At 37.8% G+C, this 25,813-nt stretch overlaps 3 protein-coding genes across 3 annotated transcripts in view; all 3 read right to left on the bottom strand.

Annotated features, from left to right (window-relative positions):
* LOC134816084 (endoplasmic reticulum-Golgi intermediate compartment protein 2-like) overlaps positions 1-12,219 on the bottom strand; it is an 82,094-nt gene extending 69,875 nt beyond the window's left edge. Inside the window, exon 1 of the transcript XR_010160354.1 lies at positions 12,194-12,219. The gene's annotated coding sequence lies outside the window, so the exon portion shown is untranslated. The remainder of the gene's footprint in view (positions 1-12,193) is intronic.
* LOC134816088 (NADH-ubiquinone oxidoreductase subunit 8-like) overlaps positions 1-12,227 on the bottom strand; it is a 60,408-nt gene extending 48,181 nt beyond the window's left edge. Inside the window, exon 1 of the mRNA XM_063824827.1 lies at positions 12,200-12,227. The gene's annotated coding sequence lies outside the window, so the exon portion shown is untranslated. The remainder of the gene's footprint in view (positions 1-12,199) is intronic.
* LOC134816082 (ubiquitin-like modifier-activating enzyme 1) lies at positions 1,355-25,658 on the bottom strand. Its single transcript, XM_063824819.1, has 22 exons — positions 22,269-25,658; positions 21,963-22,099; positions 20,909-21,790; positions 20,708-20,788; positions 10,791-10,873; positions 9,257-9,425; positions 8,513-8,754; positions 8,154-8,322; positions 7,361-7,513; positions 6,950-7,162; positions 6,469-6,639; positions 6,077-6,238; positions 5,323-5,421; positions 5,049-5,147; positions 4,496-4,645; positions 4,126-4,304; positions 3,907-3,949; positions 3,322-3,543; positions 3,006-3,141; positions 2,723-2,874; positions 2,110-2,579; positions 1,355-1,994 (listed from the first exon to the last, which is right to left on the bottom strand). The coding sequence occupies exons 4-22, from the start codon at positions 20,786-20,788 to the stop codon at positions 1,859-1,861; spliced, it is 3,129 nt and encodes a 1,042-aa protein (XP_063680889.1). The 5' UTR covers positions 20,909-21,790; positions 21,963-22,099; positions 22,269-25,658; the 3' UTR covers positions 1,355-1,858.
* Positions 25,659-25,813: the final 155 nt, after the last annotated feature.

Raw genomic sequence — 25,813 nt, 5'->3', positions numbered from 1 at the left:
TCAATGGTCTACATTACTTGGCCCACCCATTCATATAAAAGGATATGGGCCATGTAACATAGACCAGCAACTATTTTTAATGGAAGTAATCTCATACCTATACAATAACGGGCCACATTAACTTGGCCCACCTGCGAAGAAGCACAGCTTAATTATTATCTCGGGCTATGTTAGCTAGCCCATTCTTGAACTGCATAACTTAGATTGAAGTAGAGATCCACATTATATAGCCCACTATTGAAAGGGCTGAATTTTCTAAAATGTTGCTAGAGACTGTGAGAATTTTCACAGTACCAAATTTGTCATACCTTTTTGGAAAAATCAGTGAGTTTCGTCTAGGTGCCATATTTGATGGTGCGCGGCTTTTGGAGCAAAATTAGCTGTAAAAGTCGCGTAATTTGACCAAATTTGACCAAATTCGTTGGTTTTTGTCGTATTATTTGGATATATCTTTAGTTCCTTGAATGAGATCATTCTGAAAATTGGCGACGACCTTCCAATAGGGCTTTCACAACTGTCCGAAAAATTTGGTGGATATCAGAGTTGATATAGTGATCAAAATGGGGCAAAATACGGTGCTTTTAGCTGTAACATAATGTCTGATGGTTGGATATGCTTTAAACTTTTCGGACACTTTCCTTGTAAGTCTATGAGTAAGCTTACCAATTTTTGTTGCAATCGGAGGTCGGGAAGGATACTTAATATCTATTTGTTTGAAGAAAATTGTGCTGGCCGAAATTAGCGCTAAAAAACCATCCTACAGTCGGCACGCGCGGCTCACTATCGATGGCGCACTACCTACCGATTTTGTTCAAAATTGACATGTAGATGCGTCTTGGCATCCTGATCACTTCTAGCAACAAAATAAAAACCGGGCCAAGTTACTTGGCCCATTGTTGCATGTGCAGGTTCATATGTTATACTATACTCAAGTTATAGGCATAGTTATACTCAAGTTATAGGCATACTGAATGGAAATCTAGCGTTCGCCAAAACGGAACAACGGGCGCAATTCTTGTTGATTTTGTTAAGCTGGCTTTTAAAAATATTTGGCGATCGTTTCTGAGATTTGACAACCTCATCAATGATCATATTTGTTCATACTGATTACTGATCGTCTGCATAATCTTATTCCTTACGTCCGCGTCAAGTCACTGTGTAAGTACACCCGCATTCAACTTAAAGGAGAAAGCGAAATAGAGGGTTATATCATTAAAGCTCTGACTGGGTGGTTTGATTTTTTATTGTACCAAAATAGACTTTTATTTTCAAATCAGGACTATTACATATTAAGTCTGTAGTCTGTAGGACGGGCATACCCAATACCGCGGTAGTAATAATGAAAACATTTTACTTTCTCGTAAGCAAATTGAAATTGATACATGGTGTCAAATAAACAGTCACCAACACATTAGAAACACTTCAACGTCTTTCAAACAACCAATTTTTAGCTGGTCCATTATGAACGCTTTCTCTTGATCGAGGACACATTTAAAATCTATGATTCAGTAAACTTGTGTTCATTTTTATCAAATTAATAATTATTCAGTGACCAAAAAGCACTTGAATTATAAAACCCACTCGATCCTAAACTTGAGATTGTTTAAGAAAGATTACCCCCTCCAAATTTTGTTATCTCCATTAAATATTCAAGTCAAGCTGTGTAAATTCGCGCAACAAGTACCAACAATACAGCCTCGAAACGTCATACCAAATATAGATTAAAAATTCGCTGCAGAAACAAGGCCGCCTGCTTTTCAGCAAACAATGGCGCTATGACATATATAACATTTAACCTCATATTAACCCGGTCTGACCTCATCCGGGTCACATCAGTTTTTAAGTTAGAATCTGTAGTTTAGGGGAGAGAGTAGTTGATGTAGGGAGTATCGACATCCTCCCCTTCCGAGTCGTTGCAGCAAATCTCCAGAACTAGGGCTCGTTTGTGTGCGGGCAACTTCTTCTTTGTGACTAACTCAACCAGTGCGGATAACCTGAGAACATGCCATGTTAATTAATGGATTCAGTTTTTAAATCAAGTCATGAGTGTTAGATTGGAACATTCTAGACTTTAATTGGATTATTACGGAGTTGGATCAGTGCACTTACTTCATTCCACATCGTTCTTTTCGTTTGTCGGCAGGCATGAAGAACGCGTATAACATACATACTCCTTGAGACAACATTGATATCTCTAACTTATGCTCGTTTTCAAAGATGTCTAATAGTTCTTGCAGAGTTATATCACCCTGTATATCATATCTGTCCCACAGAGTCCACTCTACGTCGTAATATTTGTTCTTTGGTGCTAATATCGGTTCTGAAAATGCATAGAATGGCAGCGCCAAGTTCAAGAATGCGTTCTTATATTTCTCAACATCTTTGAGTCCTTGAATCATTTTGTACATCTCAATACTGACAAGACCAGCTACTACTGCAGTCGTCGTGGCTATTGCAGGGATGATTTTTCCAGCGATGAGTTTAGTTTTGTGTTTGTTAGCTGCAGCAATTCTGTAGCTTGATGCTCTTGCATTGGAACAAGCTGTGATGAAGTCCATGTGGAAATTCGTATCGTCGTCCTGAGGAAGATATTGTCAGCACCACTTCATACCACTTTTACTCAGCAACATACACTTTTAAGATAAAACTTGTACTCAGCGACATGTTTAAAAAAGTCACGACCACATATCCGATATAAAATGTAATCTAAATTCCGCCAAACCTTTTCGAAGTCGGCAACTTGTATGTTAAGAGATCTCAATTGATCCATCTTGGCATTGAGCTCTCCCAAAATACTTTTCGCCTTGTCGCTGTCAGATTCTTCATCATTATTCATGTTCTCTGCTTCAGCTTCAGTAACTGCTATCTTTACACCTGTTAAAACATGCATTTGTTATTTGAACAGTACAAAGAATCAACTGGAAGAACGAAATGTATCATCGTGAATATCTACATGTTTGGAGAAGAAAACCATTCAAATGATTAAGAATAAAAAATAAAGGAACCTGATCTGGGTTTAAATGGCGGAACTGTAATGTTAGTGACATGCCCTTTGATAAAATCTCTACTCCTGTTCGTTGGGATGGAGTAGTTATAAGCTCTCAAGTTAGCTGCAGCAACGACGAAGTCTAAGTGTTCGCTCTGAAATGTATCTAGATTTAGTTAAAGAAACACTTTTATTGTTTCCATGTTGAATAGCTCTGTATTATTTGATGAAAGTTTCGAATCAAATCAGCAGGTAAACCATTACATTAAAAAGTGATATACTACATACAAAGAAACACTAATAGTCCACTTTAAAAATTAAAATGATAAACTTACGTTGTTGGCGTCGAAGTTGATAGCGGCAGGACAACGTTTAGGACCTGACCAGAAGGGGGCACCGGAGCTAGTCTTCTGATCCGGTGGGAAGTTGTACAATAGTTGAGCTATCGTGTTGTGGAAATTCTCTTCAAAAAGCATCCTGGCCCATCTTATACAATCCGTAAAATCGTCAGGCTTGTCCGTTCCGAGGTCTTTGCGAAGGCCTTCCAAGATGGCAATCTAAAATTTTAACGTTTTAAAATCAGTACTTACAAGTTACACTATAATTAAGAATCAAGTATTGAATATATGGTCGAGCCGATTATTTAATTATATACTAACTTCAATCGTTGGAATAAAATTCTATTCCACTTTGATTTTGATTTACTTAGACTCAATTTGTATTATTTTTTGTATACTTGCCTCGATCATACTTCAATATCATAAATAAGCGCGCGGCACGAGCCGCGCAAGGCAAATGTTGTCTTCTGCATTCTTTTCCTGACTATGCTTGCTAGTCGCCGAAGATGTTTTCTCAAAAGCTAAATTTTGTGACCGATTCGCTAAATAGGGCATTTAAAATAACAAAAAGCTTTCTCTCACCAATGCTCCGCCACTCTTTTGCTTTTCTAGGAACTTTGGCTCCCTGAAAATGTAAAGTTTACAAAGTGGTACACGATTAGACCGTTCGCTAATGATTAAATACCCGAGTCCAACATTTTTAAACAACATGACAAATTTAATGCCGTTATTTCAACAGTATCTAACGATAAACGGAATTTGAACAGAGTACAAAAGGTGGCGTTACCGGGCTCCACTTACGTTATAAACTTGTGGCAGTTCTCAGCTGTCTTGGTGAAGAGCCCCTCGAACTGATCTCTGGCCCATTGTATCGTATGTTCAATTGCATTAGGGAAATTCTTTAGTGTGCACATAGGTATTGTCTTCTCAGGGGGATCTTGAGATGAAGAGTAGGATTCTGTAATGTGGGGCAGAACGATCTGAGGTGTGTCGAGAGGTTAGAACAATCTGGAAACTTTAAAACGATAATATGTGATAAATCTTTCGCACGGCAAGCATACACGTCTATTAATATGCCTAATTAGGCAGTCATGAATAACATCACATCGAAATTCAATGCAAATCACAGGAATGTAACGGTGTAGAGTATTCTTGCTATAGGGCAGTGTACCTGAACATTTCCTTTGGTGCCCAATGTTCCTGATTCGAGGAGAGGCAGTTTGTAGTACACACATCGCCTGTCCATGTAACTCCGAGCATCCACGTTATCCAAAGCGTTGGCTACCCCGTTTAGGTCAGCAAAGAAGCTGTCTGTGTAGACCTGAAAATAGAAATGATGTCAGGGATGGGGCTCCAGGCAATGTTACACACAAAAAGATGCTAACCAATAATCCCAACTGAGAACGGAACTGATGTCACAATAATTGTTATCTTCACATTAATAATTAGATCTAATGTGAAACTGGAATTGAGTGGTAGGCAGTGTAGCTTTCATTATTGGAGAGTATAGAATGAACTGCTCTTGCAAACAGAGTACCGAGACTGATGGTGTTGAAATGAAATTAGGTTCTGATAGGATAGTGGCCGAATGTGATCAATGTGACAATGTGTGTACAATTATATAAGCAATTTGTGACCGCGTGATTTTCCATGCGTTTTCAGCAGTACATTGCAGCATAGTTTCCTCCTCAAGTCAAATATATCATTGCTACTTAATGACAAACCTTCTCAGTTTCAGGACCAACTCTGTTCTGATGTGATGTAACATTGATATCAGGGTTCATTTCCTTCACTGCGTTACACGCTGTGTCTGACTTCATTTTCTGGAGAGAGAGAGAGAGAGTGTGAGTTATTAACAATTCTCACAGTCACGTGTTAAGTTCTAGAACATGAACACGAACCCTGCATAATCTAAATAGTTCAGGCGAACGATCGGGTACTTTGGGAATTCCTAAGATGATTGAAATTCCACACACAAACAGTGTAAACAGTGCTTACAGTTACATCCCAGGATCGGAAAAGGAACTGTCTGTTGAGATTACTCCTCTCAATCGTGTCCATGTCTGTTACAGTTAACATTCCTTTGTTGTGACCAACCTGTGAGGAAATGTGTAATTTGTGTGTGTGACAACTTAGTACTAACAAACATCTATCCAGTCCAGGACGTCGTCTGAAGTACTTAAATCCAATCCCTGCAACTTTACTTGACGGTTTATACATTTACTGTGCGTTCTAAAATTACATATAATGTTTCTCTCGTACACCCGTTTTAATGCACGGAGTCTTATGTGACACATAGCCTGGAAGCGTGGGACAGTAGCTGTACACCACGACCCAAGACAAATATGTTAACTGCCGTACGAGACATATTTAAATGGTACGAAAGTCGGTGGTTTTTCGAGAAAAAACACACCATATTTTCGGACAACCAAAATTTAGGTCACCATCATTATTTTCCCCAGATTATTTTTCACGTATTTTCCTTAATTGTGACTTAATCGATTTACTATCAACTAATCAATATAGTAAGATATAAATATGATTCATCAAACAATTATTGAACACTAGTATTCGATCATGAATTGCTTTAAAAATGATTTTGGACACGTTCCATTAAAAATTAGCAAGCTCTGTCACTACTTTATTGGCCACGGCGGTGAAATTTCGGGAGTAGTGGAAGATAACAAACACTGTCGGTCTCCTATACCCTCTGGAGGATTATAACTGTTGAGGCTAACTTTCAAAGGCTTACCCCCATCATAGCGAAATTCTTGAGAAGCTCACAGCCAATAGCTCCAGCTCCGACAACAAACCACTTCTGATCAGCGATCTTAGCGTTCAGTTCCTTACCAAGACACAGAACCTGGCCGTCGTACCTAGAGTCTGAAGGTTCGCAGTCTGCTTCTTTCAAACCCTAGTGGAGTTATGACCGGTAATTAAAAGGTAATTGAAGGTAATGAACGGTAATTGAAAGGCTGGTTGGAAGATGAAGGGATATTAGTTGGGTGGGGTTATGGTGGATTAGAGTTCACTGTACGCTGATTTTATTAACACAAGGTAATATTATACATATATAATATGTATATATAGGCGGCGTGGTTTAACATGGTGTGCATGTGTTATCGTTTAGTGTAGTGTACAAACCTGTGGTATGACCTCTGTACAGTCAAAGTAAAGCCACTGCTTTGTAGGCATGAACTTGCCCGAGCATGCCTTCATAACTTCTTGAGCGGTTGATCCTCCAATAAACGCCTGTACGCCTACCAGCTGTCCGGAGCAGCCGTTAGCGAATTCCTCACATAGGGCAGCGTTAACCTGGGGAACGGGTGGTGGTGAGAGCAATTTAATTAAGGAACATTTTTAGATTTTCTGTCTTCATTTAATTCAGATCACGTTTGGGCTCTTTTTATTGCGTTCAAATATTATTCTATCGAGATTCGAGAATCAGGGGAGTGGTCGTAATTATCACTATCAACCAGCGGAAATATAACGAATACTTTGGGTACGAAGTATTTGGTTGTTCCTTCGTCCAATAAATTTGACAAATGAGTTGGCACAAATAATCATTAGGATCTGAGATTATGAAGATAAGACAATTCCCACAATTAACTAAAACAATGATTACCTCGAGACCCAAGGAATATTTATCGTTAACTTGATTACATAAGTTAACGAAGGTAGCATTATCTTCAGCGTTGTAGGGTTTGGGATTTCTTCCGGCTGATTTCTGGAACTCTACCAGAGCGAGGTAACAGATGTGATGTTGGTATGGTTGCTCCCATTTAGCGAAATCTGTTGGCAGAATCTCCGGGTCCTTCAGTGCGTCCCTCATTGATTTCTGGGATAGGCACAGGGTGTTAAACGTTAATAAGTCAGAAAATGAATCACATAATAATTTTAGAAAACAAGAAACATACACTGCTAGGTGGTTACTTTGAGTAACAAAACGCTGAGGAATATTCTAGGGAATATCCCGGACTCATTAAGTCAAGGATAAATCAAATAACGAAGTAAGAGTGAAGTATGAAGAACTCACAAAGTGAACGGAAGTTGGCATCTTGACCTGAGTCACGATACCACCTCGAGTGTAGTCAGAGAGATCACTGCAGTCTCCAATACTGAAGGTGTACGGTCCCTTTACCTCTATCTTTCGTGGCGTACATTCGTTCAGTTCCACCATACCTCCCACCTGGATACAATAGTTTAAAGACAAAGTTAACAGCGTTTTAACACCATGTAATTTTTTAGCGTATCATAAACACCTCCGGGATGCTGCTAAAAGCTAACTGCTAAGAGACGGGATAGAAAATAAGGGGCAGCGTTATTTGATCCAGCCCGCTGTTATTTTCCGCTTAATAAATAATCCCTGCACACAGTTTTAATAATTCAACCCCTTATTCACTGAACCCGGTTCGGTTTGTTGGGTGATATCTCGTCTTTGACTTAGCCTAGTTTTAATTTCCCCACTGTTGGCTACTAATATGTCACGCGTTCTGATGACGCATATCCAATGACCTACTACTTGAATGTTCTGTTACTTAGAGAATTGTTATCACTGAGTCTATCTAGAAAAACATAACAATCCCCCGTGCTATGCACTCTGGGTTATCCTGCGCGCCGGTGTTATGTGTTATATAAGTGAGGCACATCGTGGTAACCAGAGTGGACGGGTTATTTTAACACCTTTAAAAACACTGTTATAACATAAACAAAGTTGTGTTATGAATCATCTCAAGTTCCATTGTTTGGGATAAATTGATAATTAATTTGAACTATTTCTTTAAACTGAGAATGATTAAAACATGTTTATTTAAAATAAATCTCAATACCTCGTGAAAAGTAACGTAGTCTCCATCCTCGAATCCGTGTCTCTTCTCATCGAGACAAGTCACGATACCGTCTCCATCTTTAGTGACCGCCGCAATCATCACTGACAACACTGACTCTCCGTTTGTGTCAATTACTTTGAAGTCTTCTCCGAAATCACAGAAAATGTTCCTGTAGGATTTGGTAATAGTAAGCTTGTAGTTATTAATCAATTGCCATTTGGTTAGTAAATTTTCTTTGTTTTTAAATTAATGATTTGTTCCAAACAAAATTATTCTCCCGAAGAACGATCAAAACCAGGTTCAGCCGAAAAGTTACTACTATACGATAAAATCTAAACCGAACCCAGAAATTAACTAACCCGAAGACGCCGGTAGTGTTGGCGCAAATAAACTTGATGTTGTTGGCATGACAGAAATCTCCGATGTTGAGTTGTTCGTCACGTGACGAGTCGGTGAGGACCACCACACTGAACTTGGAGACCAGATCAGTGGTGACGGCCTCTATGGTGCAGGTGGTGGAGACGTATTCGTTCAGTTCTACCAGACGAGGGTGAGACGCTTCAGCTCTGTTCTTGCCAATGTCACGCTCTCTCAGGAAAAACTGGGGACAGAGGAAGTGTTCGTTCAACATAAAATAAATTCGACTGTACCCAAGAAGCCAGAGCCCAGAAGGTCCAGTAGTGAATATTTATTTTGCAAAAATTATTTTGCAACACGAAAGAACGAATGGAGAAATTAGAGGGCAGATAATCTCGTCGGTCATTAATCAAAGTTTGGAGGGCGCGCAACGAGCTAGATTATCTCTAACCTTATGGCAAGAGAATTGTGCAACTTCTCGACATTTCCAAAAATAGATGTCATACGTCATGACGTATGACACCGGAAATATCTTTTTCCCTTCTAATTAGAAATTGGTTTTGAGTTGTTAGTTTGTTTCTAGTTCAGTAGTTGTAGAATTCTACTAACAGTGTCATGTCGGGCTTCTTGGATACTGCCAAAATTGTCAATATTTGTAACTGAACTATTTCAACAAAATCAATCGTGTCACATGTCTCAAAGCACAACAAACAATATTCCCGATGATATTTTAAAAGAAAGAGTACCTGAGATGAGAGGTCCTCATATGAGGTAAGCTTAGTGTCCTGGAGAGTAACAGCTTTCACTCCACTCAAGATGATATCTTTTGCTATCTCCACACCCAGACCCCCGAGCCCACATACTAGTATGCTGCTTTCTGCCATCTTCCTCATGGCTTCATGTCCCAACACGTACCTTAAACACATGACTTGTAAAGATACACATATTTGAATCACGTGACTTGTAAAGATAAAACAGGCGGAAAAGCTTTGTTTTTAGAAAAGAGAAGAACAGTAATTATGGATCAAAGGTATCAAAGGAGATGAGATAAGGTAAAGTTGTTCATATTATCTGCTTCCAAGGTTGCAGGATATTTCAACTTTTAATACAAAATCATACTTAATGACCGGCACTAAATACTAAAATAACCCCGCCGGTATATTAAGGGGTATACACCAAAATTGGCCAACCCAAATGACCTCACAGGAAGTTCACTGACCATCTAGCGCACCGATTCCAACCCAAAAAATTTGATTTCGAGAACACTCATTTCTGTAATCGACCATTTCCTGGTCAAAGTGCATTTATCGGAAAAACACGATTTGTTTCATGGAGAGGCTATAAGTTAACCATTTCTTGTGTTGTCGAGTTGACATTTTGCTCGAAGTTTATTCATATCTAGTTCAAGGTGTGTGTAAAATCTTGATATCGTATCTGAAAAGGCTGCGTTTTTATAAATTTGTGATGTTTTGGCTTTGCAGATAAAAAATTACTTTTTTTACCATAAGTTAAACAAGGAACTGAAACTACTAGGTTCCGTACAGGCTCAACTCTACACCCATGGCAATATGTTCATATGCAAGCCTCTTGATTATATAACTTTAAAAGGAAGCATTTTAGGGTGTTTTGTTGTTTATAACTCATATATAAATGTGCTAGTTACGGTTATTTTGCACCCATCTAAAAGTCTCTAGCACATTCCTATAGACATTTTAGAAAAATCTGTAATTATGATAAACGAAAAATGTGCCTAAAGTTGTTGTTTGGCTTTGAGGTGCAAAAGATCAACTTTCCAGTTGAATAAACACATTTTTGAGGGCATCAAAAATGCGCCAGGATTCAGAGAACAATTTCATGTCAAGCATCAAAACAATCCGATGTTCCCTGACTGACTTTTCAGATACGATATCAAGATTTTACACACACCTTGAACTAGATATGAATAAACTTCAAGCAAAATGTCAACTCGACACCACAAGAAATGATTAACTTATAGCCTCTCCATGAAACAAATCGTGTTTTTCCGAAAAATGCACTTTGACCAGGAAATGGTCGATTACAGAAATGATCGTTCTCGAAATTAATTTTTTTATGTTGGAATCGGTGCGCTAGATGGTGAGATGGTCAAACCCCTGTTTTTGTGTATACCCCTTAAATCCCATATTGAGGATAGTACGAAAAGGTCCAAAAGATCTCACTATAGGGGGGTGGGTCCCAATTTTCACCTTTGGAACCACCCCCGTCCCCCCGGCCCTTACTAGAAGTCAAGTTATTACTTACAGCTGCCTCGAGTAGAGACTTTCGTCGATGTCACCATTTGTCGCAGTAGTTGAACCATTACCATTACTTTGCTGCATCTCTACCTATAAAATTGAAAAACAATTAATGATAAGAATAACTGAATTGCTCATTATTTCCATTATCAATAAGTGATCGTCACCTAGGAAAGAGGGATTAAGAAAAGTTACTGTAATTTCTACGTAAAGTGGCTGACAGAGGGGAAGCTGAGATGTCTACAATGACCGAAATTCCGCTTACGCAATATGTGAAAGATCCAAACCGATCATCAAGCTTGGTTCAGATTAAGTAATTTCTAGTTTTTCTGAAAGTTTTCTCCCCACATTTTTAGTCGAGCATTCAATAAATGAAAGTGGTATCATGATAAATAAAGGCACGTTAGATGAGAAATACGATTTTGTGTCGTCCTACAACTTTAATGACATTGTGAGTGGTTCTGATTTGCCCCCTTTCATGTTGGTAGCCCCCTTGAAAACGTTTCTCACGCCGTAATACCCTTGATCGATGCATAAAAGGAGCCTCATCTGCGATAAGTGGTGACATTAAAATCCATTAGGCATTAGATAGCGAAGAGTTTATCGTATTTTCTTAAAATAACCTAAGAAGTTTTAGAGCGTTTCTACAGAGTTGATACAATCAGCGTCAGCTAAGTAAATAAGTAAGCAATATCGACACAACTTAAAACTTATAAATAGCTAGAAAACAGGCATGTTTGTGTCCTGTGCTTATTTTCCTTGAGTGCTCCACTAGTTTTGTGATGTTATCTCTACTGTCAGACCTTTTTGACTATTGATACCAGCGCTCAAGCCGTTTCAGATGACTGATTTATTATTAATGAATAATTGTTTAAAACTTAATTCAAATCTCAGCGCTGTGGGACGTGGGTAGGTCTGTACGGTCGATTGAATATTTAATGTTCAGCAAGAATGAAAAAAGTTAAAATTCCCGTTATATTTTAACGTCATGAACCCCGGTCCACAACAGTAATTTTAGGGGATATACAGGGTGATTCTAAAAATCGTCAAAAAATCAGGTCCAAGATTTTCAAACTTTTTGGAAGTTTGTGATAAATCAACCAAATAATGAATCAGTATAAAATGAGAAGTCAGAATGAAACTCATTAGTCATTACGTTTATATGAATTGATAGCAACTCATATTTAAAAATGTTCTCCTTCATAAAAATATTTATCATAAAAATTCAAACATTATTTTTGAATCACCCTGTATATCTGAGCGTATTTCACGAAATATGACATGAATGTAATTCTATTTTGAATTGTAGTTGACGAAGTGAGAGTCTCCACTCAGTGTGTTAAAACATAATTCTTTGTCGACGTTTCGGCTACATGCCTTTGTCATAGACAGGACGTATTGATAACTTACATAGCTCAATAAATGTAATAGATTTGTAGTGTTGTGTTTTTAAACTAATTACAATGTCACTACAAATCTATTACATTTATTGAGCTATGTAAGTTATCAATACGTCCTGTCTATGACTAAGGCATGTAGCCGAAACGTCGACAAAGAATTATGTTTTAACACACTGAGTGGAGACTCTCACTTCGTCAACTACAATTCTAAATTAATGATTGACCCACTTACTCATAAGAGCGAAAAAAGATTACCAGTATAAATGTAATTCATCGAAAAGACAGTCCAGATTATTTGAACGCATTAAGAGGAACTATAAATTGACCTTTTATGGGAATCCATGACGACAATAAAGTTCGAAATCTTTGTTAATAACACAGAGGCAATTGTTCGACCAAAATGGTCCCGCTTCGCAAAAATTTGGTATAATTACTGTAAATAGTTGCCTTTTCATAGCCTTTTAAATGCGCAAAGATTCGAGTGTTTTAAGATTAGTCATTTACATGGGCACAGATATAAGTTCGAAAGCTTTACAATTTGGCAGTCTCCGTTAAATAGCAAAACAAAAAGGAGAGTAAATATCGTATTATGGTATTTAGTTCCATTGTTGCCAAATCTGGTCTTAAATGCCAAAGTTCGGTATTTAAAGCGGACACCACCACCACCAGAATTGAGATTTTACAGAAGTGAGCGTTTGAGTCACCTCTCGTAACGCGTCACGTGGACATAGATATAAATTGGCTAAGATTGGGCCAAGTTAGTACACGATCAGATACGTCTGTTTTTGCTGTTTTATCAGTATGGCTATCTCTCGACTCTCAGGCCAGTTTTTCTTAAGAACGTTTGCCAGTTGCCATTGAGTCCCTACAAGCATTGAATTACAACAATACCCAGAAATTGAAGCTGATCACTCAGATGTTAATCCCTTGATATAATTAAGAATCAATTTCACCCATTTAACGTATTTCACTCAGAAAGGATATGACTTGTCGAGCAGGAAAACTACTACTCCTCCTGAGTGTTCTACTCTACATGACCCCGGAACTATGTGAAGCGCAGGGAGTTCTTGATGCTGACTGGTTTGCCAAGCACATGGGCGGATCTGCTTCTCAGGAGGAAGTTGTGGAGATAGAAGACGAGGAGCTGAGTGAATTTGTTAGACGGCGAGGTGAATAGAGGCCCTGCAAGTGGGGAGCTGATTAGAGGCCCTTTCAGGGGGACCGATAAAAGGAACAGAGCTAGAGAAGAGTGAAGACAGCAAATTATTGCCCCCGACTTAAATTCACTTTTGAATGACATAAATAAATATTAACTAATATTGACAATGTGTTCATATCTGTGTCCGTAGAATATAGCCCTCTGCCCTATCCTCAAGGATTTTAGATTTTTTTGAAATACAAAATTCTCAAAATTTGAAGCTCTTTTCTCTATGGTAGCTTAGTTCCATGATGACAATTAAAAATCGAGTGCACCCATTTAACAAATTTCACTCAGAAAGGATATGACTTGTCGAGCAGGAAAACTACTACTCCTCCTGAGTGTTCTACTCTACATGACCCCGGAACTATGTGAAGCGCAGGGACAATTTGCTGCTGACTGGTTTGCCAAGCACATGGGCGGATCTGCTTCTCAGGAGGAAGTTGTGGAGATGGGAGACAAGGAGCTGAGCAAATTTGTTAGACGGCGAGCTGATTAGAGGCCCTGCAAGTGGGGAGCTGATTAATGGCCCTGAGTGTTTAAAGGGAGTCCGAAGACCTAAGACGTAGCTTGAGACTGAGAAGAAGCTTGGGACCGATGAAAGGAACCAAGAAGACAACACATTATTAAAAACCTACTAAAATTCGCTTTTGTAAACTCATATTATTTCATGGCAGTGTCTTACTCTAAAACTAAAATGCATAAAATATCAAGGTAGAATGAATATAGACAGACAGTACAGATAGTACAGTCCTATCTTCAAAAATGTTGATTTTTAGAAATTTCAAAAATCTGTTAACTTGAATTTCATGATAACTAAAAATCAGCAAATTTAACATATTTCTCACAAATAGGATATGACTTGTCGAGCAGGAAAGTTACTTCTCCTACTGAGTGTTCTACTCTACATGACGCCGGAGTTGTGTGACGCTCAGGGTATCCCTGCTGAATGGTTTGCAAAACAACTGGGCCACAGCAGATCCGGTTCTCAGGAAGAAGTGGTGGAAAAGGGAGAGGAGGAGCTGAGCAAGTTTGTTAGAAGAAGAGCAGAATAGGAGTCCTACGATTGTTGCGTCTGAGGAGGAGCTGAGACGAATACCTTGTTGGTCAAAGGGACAGAGAAGATGACATATCGACAAGTCAGCTTTTGTTTGTAAACCGACTTATATTTGCTTTAGAATAAGATTTTTATTCCGTCTTTTCGGATTAATCGATGGTTTTTTTTCAGACGAATCGATGGTAGAACTTTAACTAAATGGAAAGATACCTTTCTTTTCTGTATACTGTTTTAAGGAACCCAGATGTAATTATTACTTTTTATCAGTTTACAATGCATTTACCCCCGTGTCTTACTTTAACGAAATTATAAAGATAAAATGTAGCCCTATTAAGAGGCTACATTTTATCTATATTTGGTTCAATAATTGAAATTATACGGGCATGTACAGCTGGCACACGTAAACGGTATATAACAACATATACTCTGCTTACTATAGATCATGCACGCCTGCGGTGAGGCGGTATCTGTTATTGATAACAAAAAAAAGCTCTAAAAATAATCCTATACAAGGCACCTAAATCTTTTTCTGCCCAGCTGCAGTGATAGGATATGCTGGCGATATCGCTTGCTCTGCTGGCATCAAATGTGTCAGCAGATTGTGATCCTAGTAGCGGAAAGCTCTCTCCCATCTACATCAAGAAGCAAGATAGGACCCGTTATTACAAAGAGAACCAATCTGCCCTCCTTACACTCCCTTCAGCAACAGCCATATTTCCATATACTCCGGATGGGGCCACTAAAACTCCAGAAGTACCCTTCTCTAAAAAGGTAACAATAGTTTTCCCGTCATACTTCATGGTTGGAACAGGAAAAGGAATAGAGTTTGAGTATCTGAAAATAACAGCCTCCGATCCTCCAACCTTGCAACACAGATTGATGAACAGTAAGGGGAACTATGTCGAGGTGCAGCTGCATGGCCGGAATCTAGATCGTGAGGATGAAAACGCACCAGATTATTACGTAGCCCTCTCAATACTTTACCAACTGTCAGACTTCATAACTGAAAGCACTTACGAACCAAACGCAACTAAGTCCGCGAGTTATTACTTGACTGGCATGCTGAGCGCTCGCTACTATTACCAGGAATTGGCTCTCTCAGTCTTCTTTCCCCCGGATACCAAAACTTTGTACACTTACTATGGGACCCTGACAGACAAGGACGACCAGTGCAAACCTAACATCCTATGGATTGTATACGATCACTCTGATACTGAAGTAGGGAATATCCATGTAAGCAAGCAAATCCTTCAAACCTTTAACAGTTTGTTTGGAGGGGATATAAAAGCCAGACCATATGGAAACGGAGATGGAATTTTTCCTGTTACGAAGCACGTTTTTAATAGTGAGTGTTGTAAAGTCGTTAACGGCACTGGAAGTTGTGAAGAGGGTACGAACGTTACTTCAAAAAGTGATGCGGAGATTTGTACTCTTGAGGAAGGAAAAGAAAAAGAAAAAGGAAAAGGATATGAAGACGGAGAGAAAGAAGAAAATGAAGAAGTAAAAGAAAAAGAAGAAGAAGGAACAGAAGGAGAAGAAGAAGAAGGAACAGAAGAAGAAGAAGAAGAAGGAACAGAAGGAGAAGAAGAAGAAGGAAAAGGATATGAAGAAGAAGGAAAAGAAGAAGAAGGAAGAACAGAAGGAGAAGAAGAAGGAAAAGAGGAATTTGGAGTAGATGGCCAAGCAGATGGCAGTGAGAACAATTGTGCAGCGGTCACAACTCTAGCGGGATCACGTCTCTCACTTGTAGGTTTCTTGTTGAGGTTCTAGCAATTCTCGCTTACTGGTAAGACTGCCTTAGACTGTCAGAGTGATTTAATCTTAATTAATTAATTTAATCTTAATTAATTAATTTAATCTTAATTAATTAATTTAATCTTAATTAATTAATTTAATCTTAATTAATTTTAATTTAATCTTAATTAATTAATTTAATCTTAATTAATTAATTTAATCTTAATTAATTAATTTAATCTTAATTAATTAATTTAATCTTAATTAATTAATTTAATCTTAATTAATTAATTTAATCTTAATTAATTAATTTAATCTTAATTAATTTATCAGTCTGTAGTCTGTATGAAATATTTCTTAACAACCATTTTATTAGTTTCAAACATTCTCCTAAAGTTTTAACTGGATACTGAAGCAACGAAAATTAAAAGCAACATATATCTAGGTACTCGCTGGTTATTTTGGACTACTGTTCTGGACGAGGCGGTCATCATGTGACGAATGTGAAATACCCAATTCTGGACAACACTGTGGTAACAAAAATGAAATCTATTTTAGTTTGGTACCTTCAAAATTTCTATCGTCATCATTAAGAAAAACAATAATTTATATATTGAAGAATTTGAAGCTCGGTGTGTGAGACGGAGGAACATATTTGCTTATAATTTGTGGTTAGATGACCCACTGTTTTTATGTGGACGCTGATGTTTGGCTTTTTTACTGTCAACTTTTAAGCAGGGTTTTGATAATTTTTAGCATGTTTCTAGATTATTGTAGAGTTTGTGATAAAGATTAAAGTTAGTTATATTTTTCTATGTGATTAAAATTTGCTGTTGCTGGGCAGAAGTTTTGGAGTTTTATATCAAAATTGTTATGTTTTTTGTCTCTTTTCGAAACTAAAATTTTACAAAAGCAAAAATTCTCAGATTAAATGATATGCCATGATAATCCCGCAGCAGTACAAGTGCAGTGCTGCTGTGAGATTCACAAGTCAAGACTCAAGAACTGAAACTAAACGTGTTTGTAAAATATGGAAACGATTGCGGAGGGAGGGAGGGAGGGAGGGAGGGAGGGAGGGAGGGAGGGAGGGAGGGAGGGAGGGAGGGAGGGAGGGAGGGAGGGAGGGAGGGAGGGAGGGAGGGAGGGAGGGAGGGAGGGAGGGAGGGAGGGAGGGAGGGAGGAGGAGTTACCGGAGCAACAGGTGCAAACAAGGCTCTAGAGAGGACTGCACACATATTATACAACTAAGTACTGACAATTACATACGCGGCCAAATACCCTACCACCAGCACTCTTTCGGGAAAGCAAATCTTTCCAGTAATCGGGTTTCAATTTGCACTAAAGACTTATAAAATGTAAATGTACAGTGTAGAAAATATGTGGAAATAGAAAATACCGGTAATGTAGATTAACATTAGTCATTCACGGCAGTAGCCAACACACTGTGCAAATATCACGCAGTACATACAACAAAGGTAGGTATCTACCGGTAATGTAGCGTAGTAAAATTAACGATAACTGTCAAATGAACCGCACAACAACAAGCCACAACCGAATGTAAGGAGTAAGTAATAGCACTGAGGTCAGTGTGTCGTTACTAAGTAACACGGACACGTCACATTGCAGCTGAGTAAAACTAGAGCAAGACAGAGAGAGAGAGAGAGAGAGAAATCTCAATATCAAATTACACGAGGCGCACTTGGTTACAGCTTTCTTTCGGTTTCTGGGTTATATATTAGTAATGCGCTTAGTTATCTAACATAAAATAACGTCATTTTAATCGCTGTTACAGCAAGTGTATGTAAAAATGATAGAAAAGTTTTCAAAGGAGCACATCTAACGGTCACGTACAACGGAATGCAAAAATATGACAATAATAAGATCTGACATACACAGCCGCAAATTAAAAGATAATATAAAGCTTCAATTGTGTCCGGGGTATGGAAATGTTAAAACAAGACACCGTATTCATTTCCCGTCCGTGAATACCGCGTTAAGTTCTCATAATGATGACCTAATACCTTTCTCTCTCTCTCTCTCTCTCTCTCTCTCTCTCTCTCTCTCTCTCTCTCTCTCTCTCTCTTCTCCCAGCGAGCTATGAAACAAGATTCTGAGTACGCAAAAATCAGGACACACTCTGGGAGATTTAACGAGTCCAGATGTAACTTGACACCGCATTTACCACAGTGAGGTGACGTCATGGAGTAGTACCGGGCTTGTTACTGGTGGATATTCTATCGGACATCTTCTAATCACTTATCAGCGTGAGCTCAATCAGCAAGCTTGATTACGCGGCTAATTAACGTAAAGCTAATTAGGACGTGCGTGAGAATTGTTGCGTAATGAATTAAATAGTAATTATTATTATAAGATTAAAACTATTACTAAGAATATGTTGCACTATTACTAAGAAGTGCCAGTAACGTGACTACCAAGACCACTAGACCAGGTCATGTTTTAAACTTAAATGTACGAATAAAAGGTAGGTGGGTACTGGGTATGTATTATAAAGCAGTGCAGAGTGTATGAAATGTACACAGCAGCAGACACTGCTGGAAAAGTCCACATAACCAGGAAACTGAGTAATTACGTATGTTAGAAAATAGAGAAAGAGAGACAAAAGTTCACAAAACGAAGCAGCAGTCAGCACACTACACTACTGCTGTTGTACAGTGTTACTTGTAGTACATTGAGGTATACTGCTCAACAACAGAGATTAAGATAAATGTATGACAAAGGAGGTACCAGCACAGGCTAAGTGAGTTCAATGTGAATAGATACACTGGTCACGTGACAGAAAATAGCAGAAGTAGTGACGAGTAAGCGTAGTGCTGGGTTACTGAGTGTCACACATCCAACAACGACACACGTTAGAATAACAAACACACACTATTAATAGAATTACTCTGACTATCAGGACACACACAACCACTCACACTACTCACACGACTGCCAGACAGTAATTATGCAGAAAATCAAGCCAATTATGTGTAATTAGGAGTAATTAGGAGGGGTTTAATGTGGGTAGGTTTGTGATTTGCTGCATAATTTGTTGGATCAGATTTAATTACTGAGTTAGTCTGTGAAAGTGGTTGAGCTGAAATGAAAAGAAATAACGCAGCTCTTACAAAATGAATGTCAAAAGCAATGCACACAGTGAGCACAGAGCGCCTTGGAAACAGAGTATATTACATGTCCAAATATGGGATAATTACCAGCTTTTATTATTGAGCAGTTAAGTAGACAAATGTTATGCGAGTATAGCAGCCAGTAGTATACATCCTGGCAGGTTCTAGATAAAATATTACACGTTAATTTCTTCGAAACCATTTTCAACTTATCATTTATTTTCTTTGATCGTAACCGAATGATCACACATTAAAATGAAAACCTAAACTTGACCAACTTTCAATCTTATCTTCTTTTATTTACACACGTAACGCAGTTGTATTTAGCTGAGATAATTTGCATTCTAATAACTTCTCATGAAATTCATGTTTACGTTAGACGTGTGGACTTGACAAAGCAGTCTACATTCCTATAAGAAATTTGAATACCTAAATTACAGGGACAAAAGGATTTCGCGATTATTTTGGCCAAAAATCGCGGTACCGCGAAATTTAACAGGCTATACATTAAACTATACATAAAATTTGTCGCGGAGAATGGGAAATTTCGCGATTTCGTACATGCCGCGAAATCCTCTTGTCCCTGCTAAATTAACATTTATCAACTTCTGATTTGAACCATGATATGAGAGAGTGTCCTAACAAGGTTATAAAATTTAGGAAAAAAGGTTCCCTCTGGCTGTAATTATGACCCCCTCAAATCACGAGTAGGAAAACAAAATCAAAAGACTTATTATCCAATTTAGTTAGAATTGGATAAACTTGAAATGTTTACTGGACGTGGAGGAATACTTAGTGATCTAGCACAAAACAGACGACAGCACAAACCAATCCGTATCAAATAAACAAATAGCCGAGACTGTCTAGCAACGAATGCAGATATAGTACAATGTTACAAGCATGGATGGTGCACGTAGTATATATTATTAACATCATTTTAGCAAGCTTTGCGGCGTATCTACATGCCACGTGACACATTCTGAGTTTTGTGTTTTCGACTCAGACATGAAATCACGCAAAAGAACTAAATTGCCAGTTAAGTAACGTGACTCTAGGTCATATCCTTGCAGTAAAGAATCTTTAAAAGTCATTGTAATTTTGAGTCAGCAAGATTGTAGGCTATGTGCAGTGTAGCTGTGATGTCACATGATATTGTCTGGACATTTTTAACATGTCTTCATTAATCACGAGATCATGATATCAGGTGTACGTTTATTGAGAGGTGTGGTTAAGGAGCGTGCTCGTATTATTGTACATTAAGTGTATAAATTAAACACTAAATGTACACTGAAGCCGTGCGTGATGATGAAAATTAGATTTACAATTAGATTTCAATAGTAATTTTTTCCAAGTTTCCAGTAAGGTAGTGAAGGCAACAGAGTTAAAGTAGGAAAATAAGAGACTCACGTCGTCGTTGTTTGAGTCGTTAAAGTGTTCCACTCTGCGTTTCTTAGTTACTGGTTCAAGTTCCGAAGTGTCTCTAGACATCTGAGAAGAAATAAAATAATAAATTAAAAATTACAGTTTCATTTAAAACACTGTAAAAATTGAACTGTCACTGCGAGAACTATAAAAATAGGAGAAAAACGTCCAACTGTGTATACTTACATGATGTCGTATTATAAGGAGATCTTTTTCTCGATTCCGAGAAATTCCGAGATTCGACTTTCCCTAAAGCATTTAGGTGGTGATCAAATCGACAATACACTAAAACATTCGACTGAATATCATTACTGTCCATTGTTAAGTGCCGTTGTGATGTCGAAAGTGAAACAAAAGCTTAACAAAAGCTCGAATGAACATCTAGAACTCATCTTCATATTTGGGTTTTTAATAAAAACTATCATCATCAGTTATCACCTCAAAATAAAAGAATGCCAGGTCATATAATAAATTAGCAAACAAAAGTAAGATAAAAAGAGACTCATAATTGATTCTCGGCCCATTCATTTATCAATGGCGCTGCTCTGGCTCCTGTGATTGAACCTTTAAGAAGCGCAAGGTAATAAATTAAGAAACGCTGTGAGTTGTGACGTACGAAAGCTTGAACAACGCAACACTCCCTATGCAAAAATGTAATAAATTAGAAAGAATTCCCATAATCTCTGAAAACATCAAGTAACTGGACTGCCTTTCAGAATAAAATCATTGTGTACCGTGACTTGGTAGAATGCAATCTTGAATCTAATCACACTACCTACTTCTACAGGGTTCGTAAAGCGATCATAAACTACAGCTGTGAAATACCCAAACACGAGGCAGTTCACATAGCCAGGCCCAATTTTCACAACAGTTCCTTCCAATATGGCACCCATTTTAGGTCTGAACACTGTCACTGTGCATGAGATATCAAAATGAAGTTCTGGGGATATAGAAACTATCCTTGCTGCTCGTTCTTTGAATTTGATGTTGGTGTATCTTAGGAGAACACCTTGCTCAGATTCCAGGTATTTGAGGTGCAGGGTTTTCAGTTGGGATTTAATACCGTTTCTGAAAATATAAAGTGTTAGATAAGATATATACTGAGCAGCAATTTAAAGATCTATAGAATATTCACAAAATAACCTCAAACATCAGGGCTGTCTTATTAGTATTCAGAAGTTTAACCACACATGCCTGCAATGTAGGATCAATCGATCAATAAGTTCAGCGTTGCACTCACTTGATACTGTTTATGAAAAAGGGAGGAATAGCGCAGTGCAAGGTAGTGTCGTACTGTACAATACATGAGTCTGATAGGTTGAATCTTAGCTTCTTGCATACATGCTCATCTACTGCATCATCCACCTCTTCTAGTTCCTGTTAATTAAACAAAGCTTATTAAGTTAGAAAGTACAATATTGGGTAACAGCAGGGTAGAAAAAATAAGATTTATAATACCAGTAACCATTACATCCACTAATTAAATATGGAAAGAACGTTTAATATTTCAGAAATTATCAAAATTTACATTGTGTTCATAAGTTACCTGTTTGATATTAGAATTAAAAAGTGATGTGAATTCAGCTGGTTCGATTTTAAGAGAGGGCTTCTCAGGAGTTGCTGGTTCAGGCTTTATCAGAACTTCGGGTTCTGGAGTATCTTCTTTATTTAAAACATTTGCATGCAACTCTGAATTCTCTTCTGTAATTAGTTGTTTCTCAACTTTAATTTCGGACTTTCTCTTCTTTTTCTTCTTTTTCACTTTAATTTGATCCGGTTTTACTTCTATTTCTTCAAATATTATAGGTTCAATTTTGATATTTAGTGCAGGCTGAAATACAGGTTCATATTTTTCCTCTTCTTTCTTAACAATATCTGATTTTAGTTGGTCAGCACATATTATTAGTTCAGGCACAGGTGTTTTGGCAACACTTTTCCTCTTCTTTTTTTTAGGGAGTTTAGACAACAAAGGTGAGGAAGTCTTCTTTCTCTTCTTTACAGCCGGGGTTGATGTGGCTAGCATAGTCTCCTAATAATATGATCAGTGAGAAATGTTAATGATTAAGAATACAAATTTAAGAATACAAATTAAATGAATTTTGATCTTTATTATATTATTACAGATAATGCATATCATAGATAACCATAAAAGCCACATTTCGGCTGATTGCCTCAACTTGGATTAATAGTAATTTCAGTTGACAGAAGCTGAAAAATGGCAGTTCAAATGGCCCAGAGCACCATCGACAATATCAAGGACTCAAGTGCCAATAATGGCTTTTCCGAATCCATTTTCGCTGATTTGTGTTAACAATTATTTAAGGACAACACCTTAACCCTAGGCTTAAATTGAACATATTAGGTTTCCATACTCTTTTAAAGGTAGTGCTGGAGTTATTAACATATAACGGGAGGCAAAAATGGCTGATATAACCAATTTTGCTCTATTTCGTGCAAATTTTCTTTGGTTTTCCCCGAATAACTTGAAAAGTAAGCATTTTAGGGTACATGTTGCTTCATAAGTATATAAACATGGCCATTCTGCACAATTTGCAATCATTCAAAAATCTCTATGGCCTTCATAGCCCAATTTACCAGATACCCATATTTTTGCATGATTTCTGGAACCGAAAATCAGTTTTTCGCCAATAACTAAAAAAGTAAGCACTTTAAGGCATCTGTATCTTCATAAGTCATAAATAAATATACCAATTGCAGTTCTTTTGCACACTATCCGAAGACTCTATCACGATCATATCAAAAGTTAGTAAAATGGGCTCTGCGCCACGCCCAAAATGGTTTTTGGCGAATTTCTCGAAAATTGAGGATTTAAGGCCATTTGTTGATCAATAACTTCTATATAAACATGCATATATGCGGCTTCGTTTAAGCCTATCATGAAGTCTATACGACCTTCAGAAGCAAAGGGTCAGTTACATTATTAGGTCAATATGGGCGTGGCCCTCCTGGGTTTCCCCCACAGTAATAAAAATGTCTCCAACCGAAAATCGTTTATTCATACCTTTGGGAAGGTCTGTTCAAAGTTTCGTGAGTATCTGAAGATTTGCAGATGCATTTCCATAAATGACTGGACTATTCCACCTGTTTTTGATAGGACTATTGGTGTAAATGTTCCATGTTCCACTTCAACAATCCTTTTGTTGTACATGTTTTCTTCTGTCTCTCATGGCTAGTGTACATACTCATTGGAGATCCAAGAGCCTTATTGGAAGGAGCTTTTAGAAGAAAGTATTTGCTTCTCTTCCCATTCCACCTGTTTTTGATAGGACTATTGGTGTAAATGTTCCATGTTCCACTTCAACAATCCTTTTGTTGTACATGTTTTTCTTCTGTCTCTCATGGCTAGTGTACATACTCATTGGAGATCCAAGAGCCTTATTGGAAGGAGCTTGAGTATGAAATACTCTTACATCTAAAAATACCCTTTCCAATGGGTTCCATACACTCAGCACTAACATCTAACCTACCTCCATCTGCTTTGTTGACCCCTGCAGGAAGTTCTCTCCCATTGACAGGGATAAGGAGAGGTTCAGTGGTCACATCTTTACAGGTAACCTCTTTACAGCCAACCTAAAAGCTTAAAAACGCGGAATTTTAGCTTCAAACCTTGATGCAAACTGGTCCTGAGCCCCCATCAGTCAAGGAAAACAAATTTTTTTTTAGGAAAACAAATTTAAATTTTGGTATTTATTAATAACAATCAAAACATATCATATCATAAAAATAAAGCCACGCGTTGGTTGACTGCCTCAGTAAGGTGAATAATTTAAGCTTGAAGGTGCCCTGCGCATTTACAGAACCTTATGCGGCAATCACATATTCATGAGGACCTGTGAGCGCCAAATTTAATTTAAAGTTTCTAAAAATCATACATCACTACGAGTTACTCATGCTTTTGGATTATAAGAGTGCGGATTGTCAGGTATTTCATTCATTCATACTTAATCGGTTTAAAGCTGTATATTTAGAACTCACTATTGTTTTAAACTACGAAAGCAGAATGTAGATAATGGACAATATACCAACGACAATACCAAGGACCCGAGTGCCGCATTGACTTTTCCGGATCCGTTTTTACCGAAGGCTTATCCACCAGTTACTCATGCTGCATGTATAGTCTGATAATATTTTGTCTTACCTCTAGCAAGCATTCTGTAAATTGAAGTGTCGTATTTATTATAGAAGAGCCAGTCAACCTCCGCGTCCGCATTATAATCTTTTGTGTGCCAAGTTTGTTTATAAAATCTAATCATATAATAAGATTGATCCAATAGTCTAAGATGAACGGTATATCATAGCTCATCGTTATTAAAATCCGAATGGATGAATTAATCAAGTAATGTTCCCTTTCAACACAACTAAACAACAAACAAATGCTTGCTCACCAGTGGTGACGCAATCGTAGGGGCATGCAGTTGGTTCAGATAACTCTCACCCCGACGACGGCGTCGAGAAATTATCAAATTATGCATTTGCGCCATACTGGACACATTTTATATTTAATATTTTGTGGTTTGTAGAAATTAGTGTCATCTAAAGTATAGCTTAACTGGCAAGCAAGCATCGTCCCACTCGGCGGGGACGAAAATACCGAGTCCAATCACAGAAAGTTAACCAAAAGATAAAAACAAGAGCTCGGATATCAACAAAAATCACATGCTCCAGACAACGGGGGAAGAGAGGAAAGGAAGTAAGCTGCTGGGCTCAACAAATTTTGATTTTTATTTGAAAATTCAATTAATTATTATATATATAAATCAAGCGTTACATTTCAGCCATGCAAAATTACAATGACATATTTTGATATACTAATTGATAAATGGAACTGCAATATAAGTTGCTTAATGTTTGGCCGGATGACAACTAACTAAAAGAGAAAAATAAACTTGATTACATAATAATTAATTCGGCTGAACCAACACATAGCAAGAGCCACATTAACGTTGGGGCCGTCTAAAATTGTAAACAAATTTGTTCTTGTGCCCTATAATAATTTGGTAGTGAGGTATGACCCTGTACTGTGCGTGATAGTGAAAATGAAAGTGAATCTATAATGCGAACGAAATGAGT

The sequence above is a fragment of the Bolinopsis microptera genome, chromosome 5 (assembly GCF_026151205.1).
Source record: "Bolinopsis microptera isolate Bmic1 chromosome 5, MBARI_Bmic_1.0, whole genome shotgun sequence".
Classification (NCBI taxonomy): Eukaryota; Metazoa; Ctenophora; class Tentaculata; order Lobata; family Bolinopsidae; genus Bolinopsis; species Bolinopsis microptera.
This window is presented reverse-complemented; position numbering and strand designations above follow the sequence as displayed.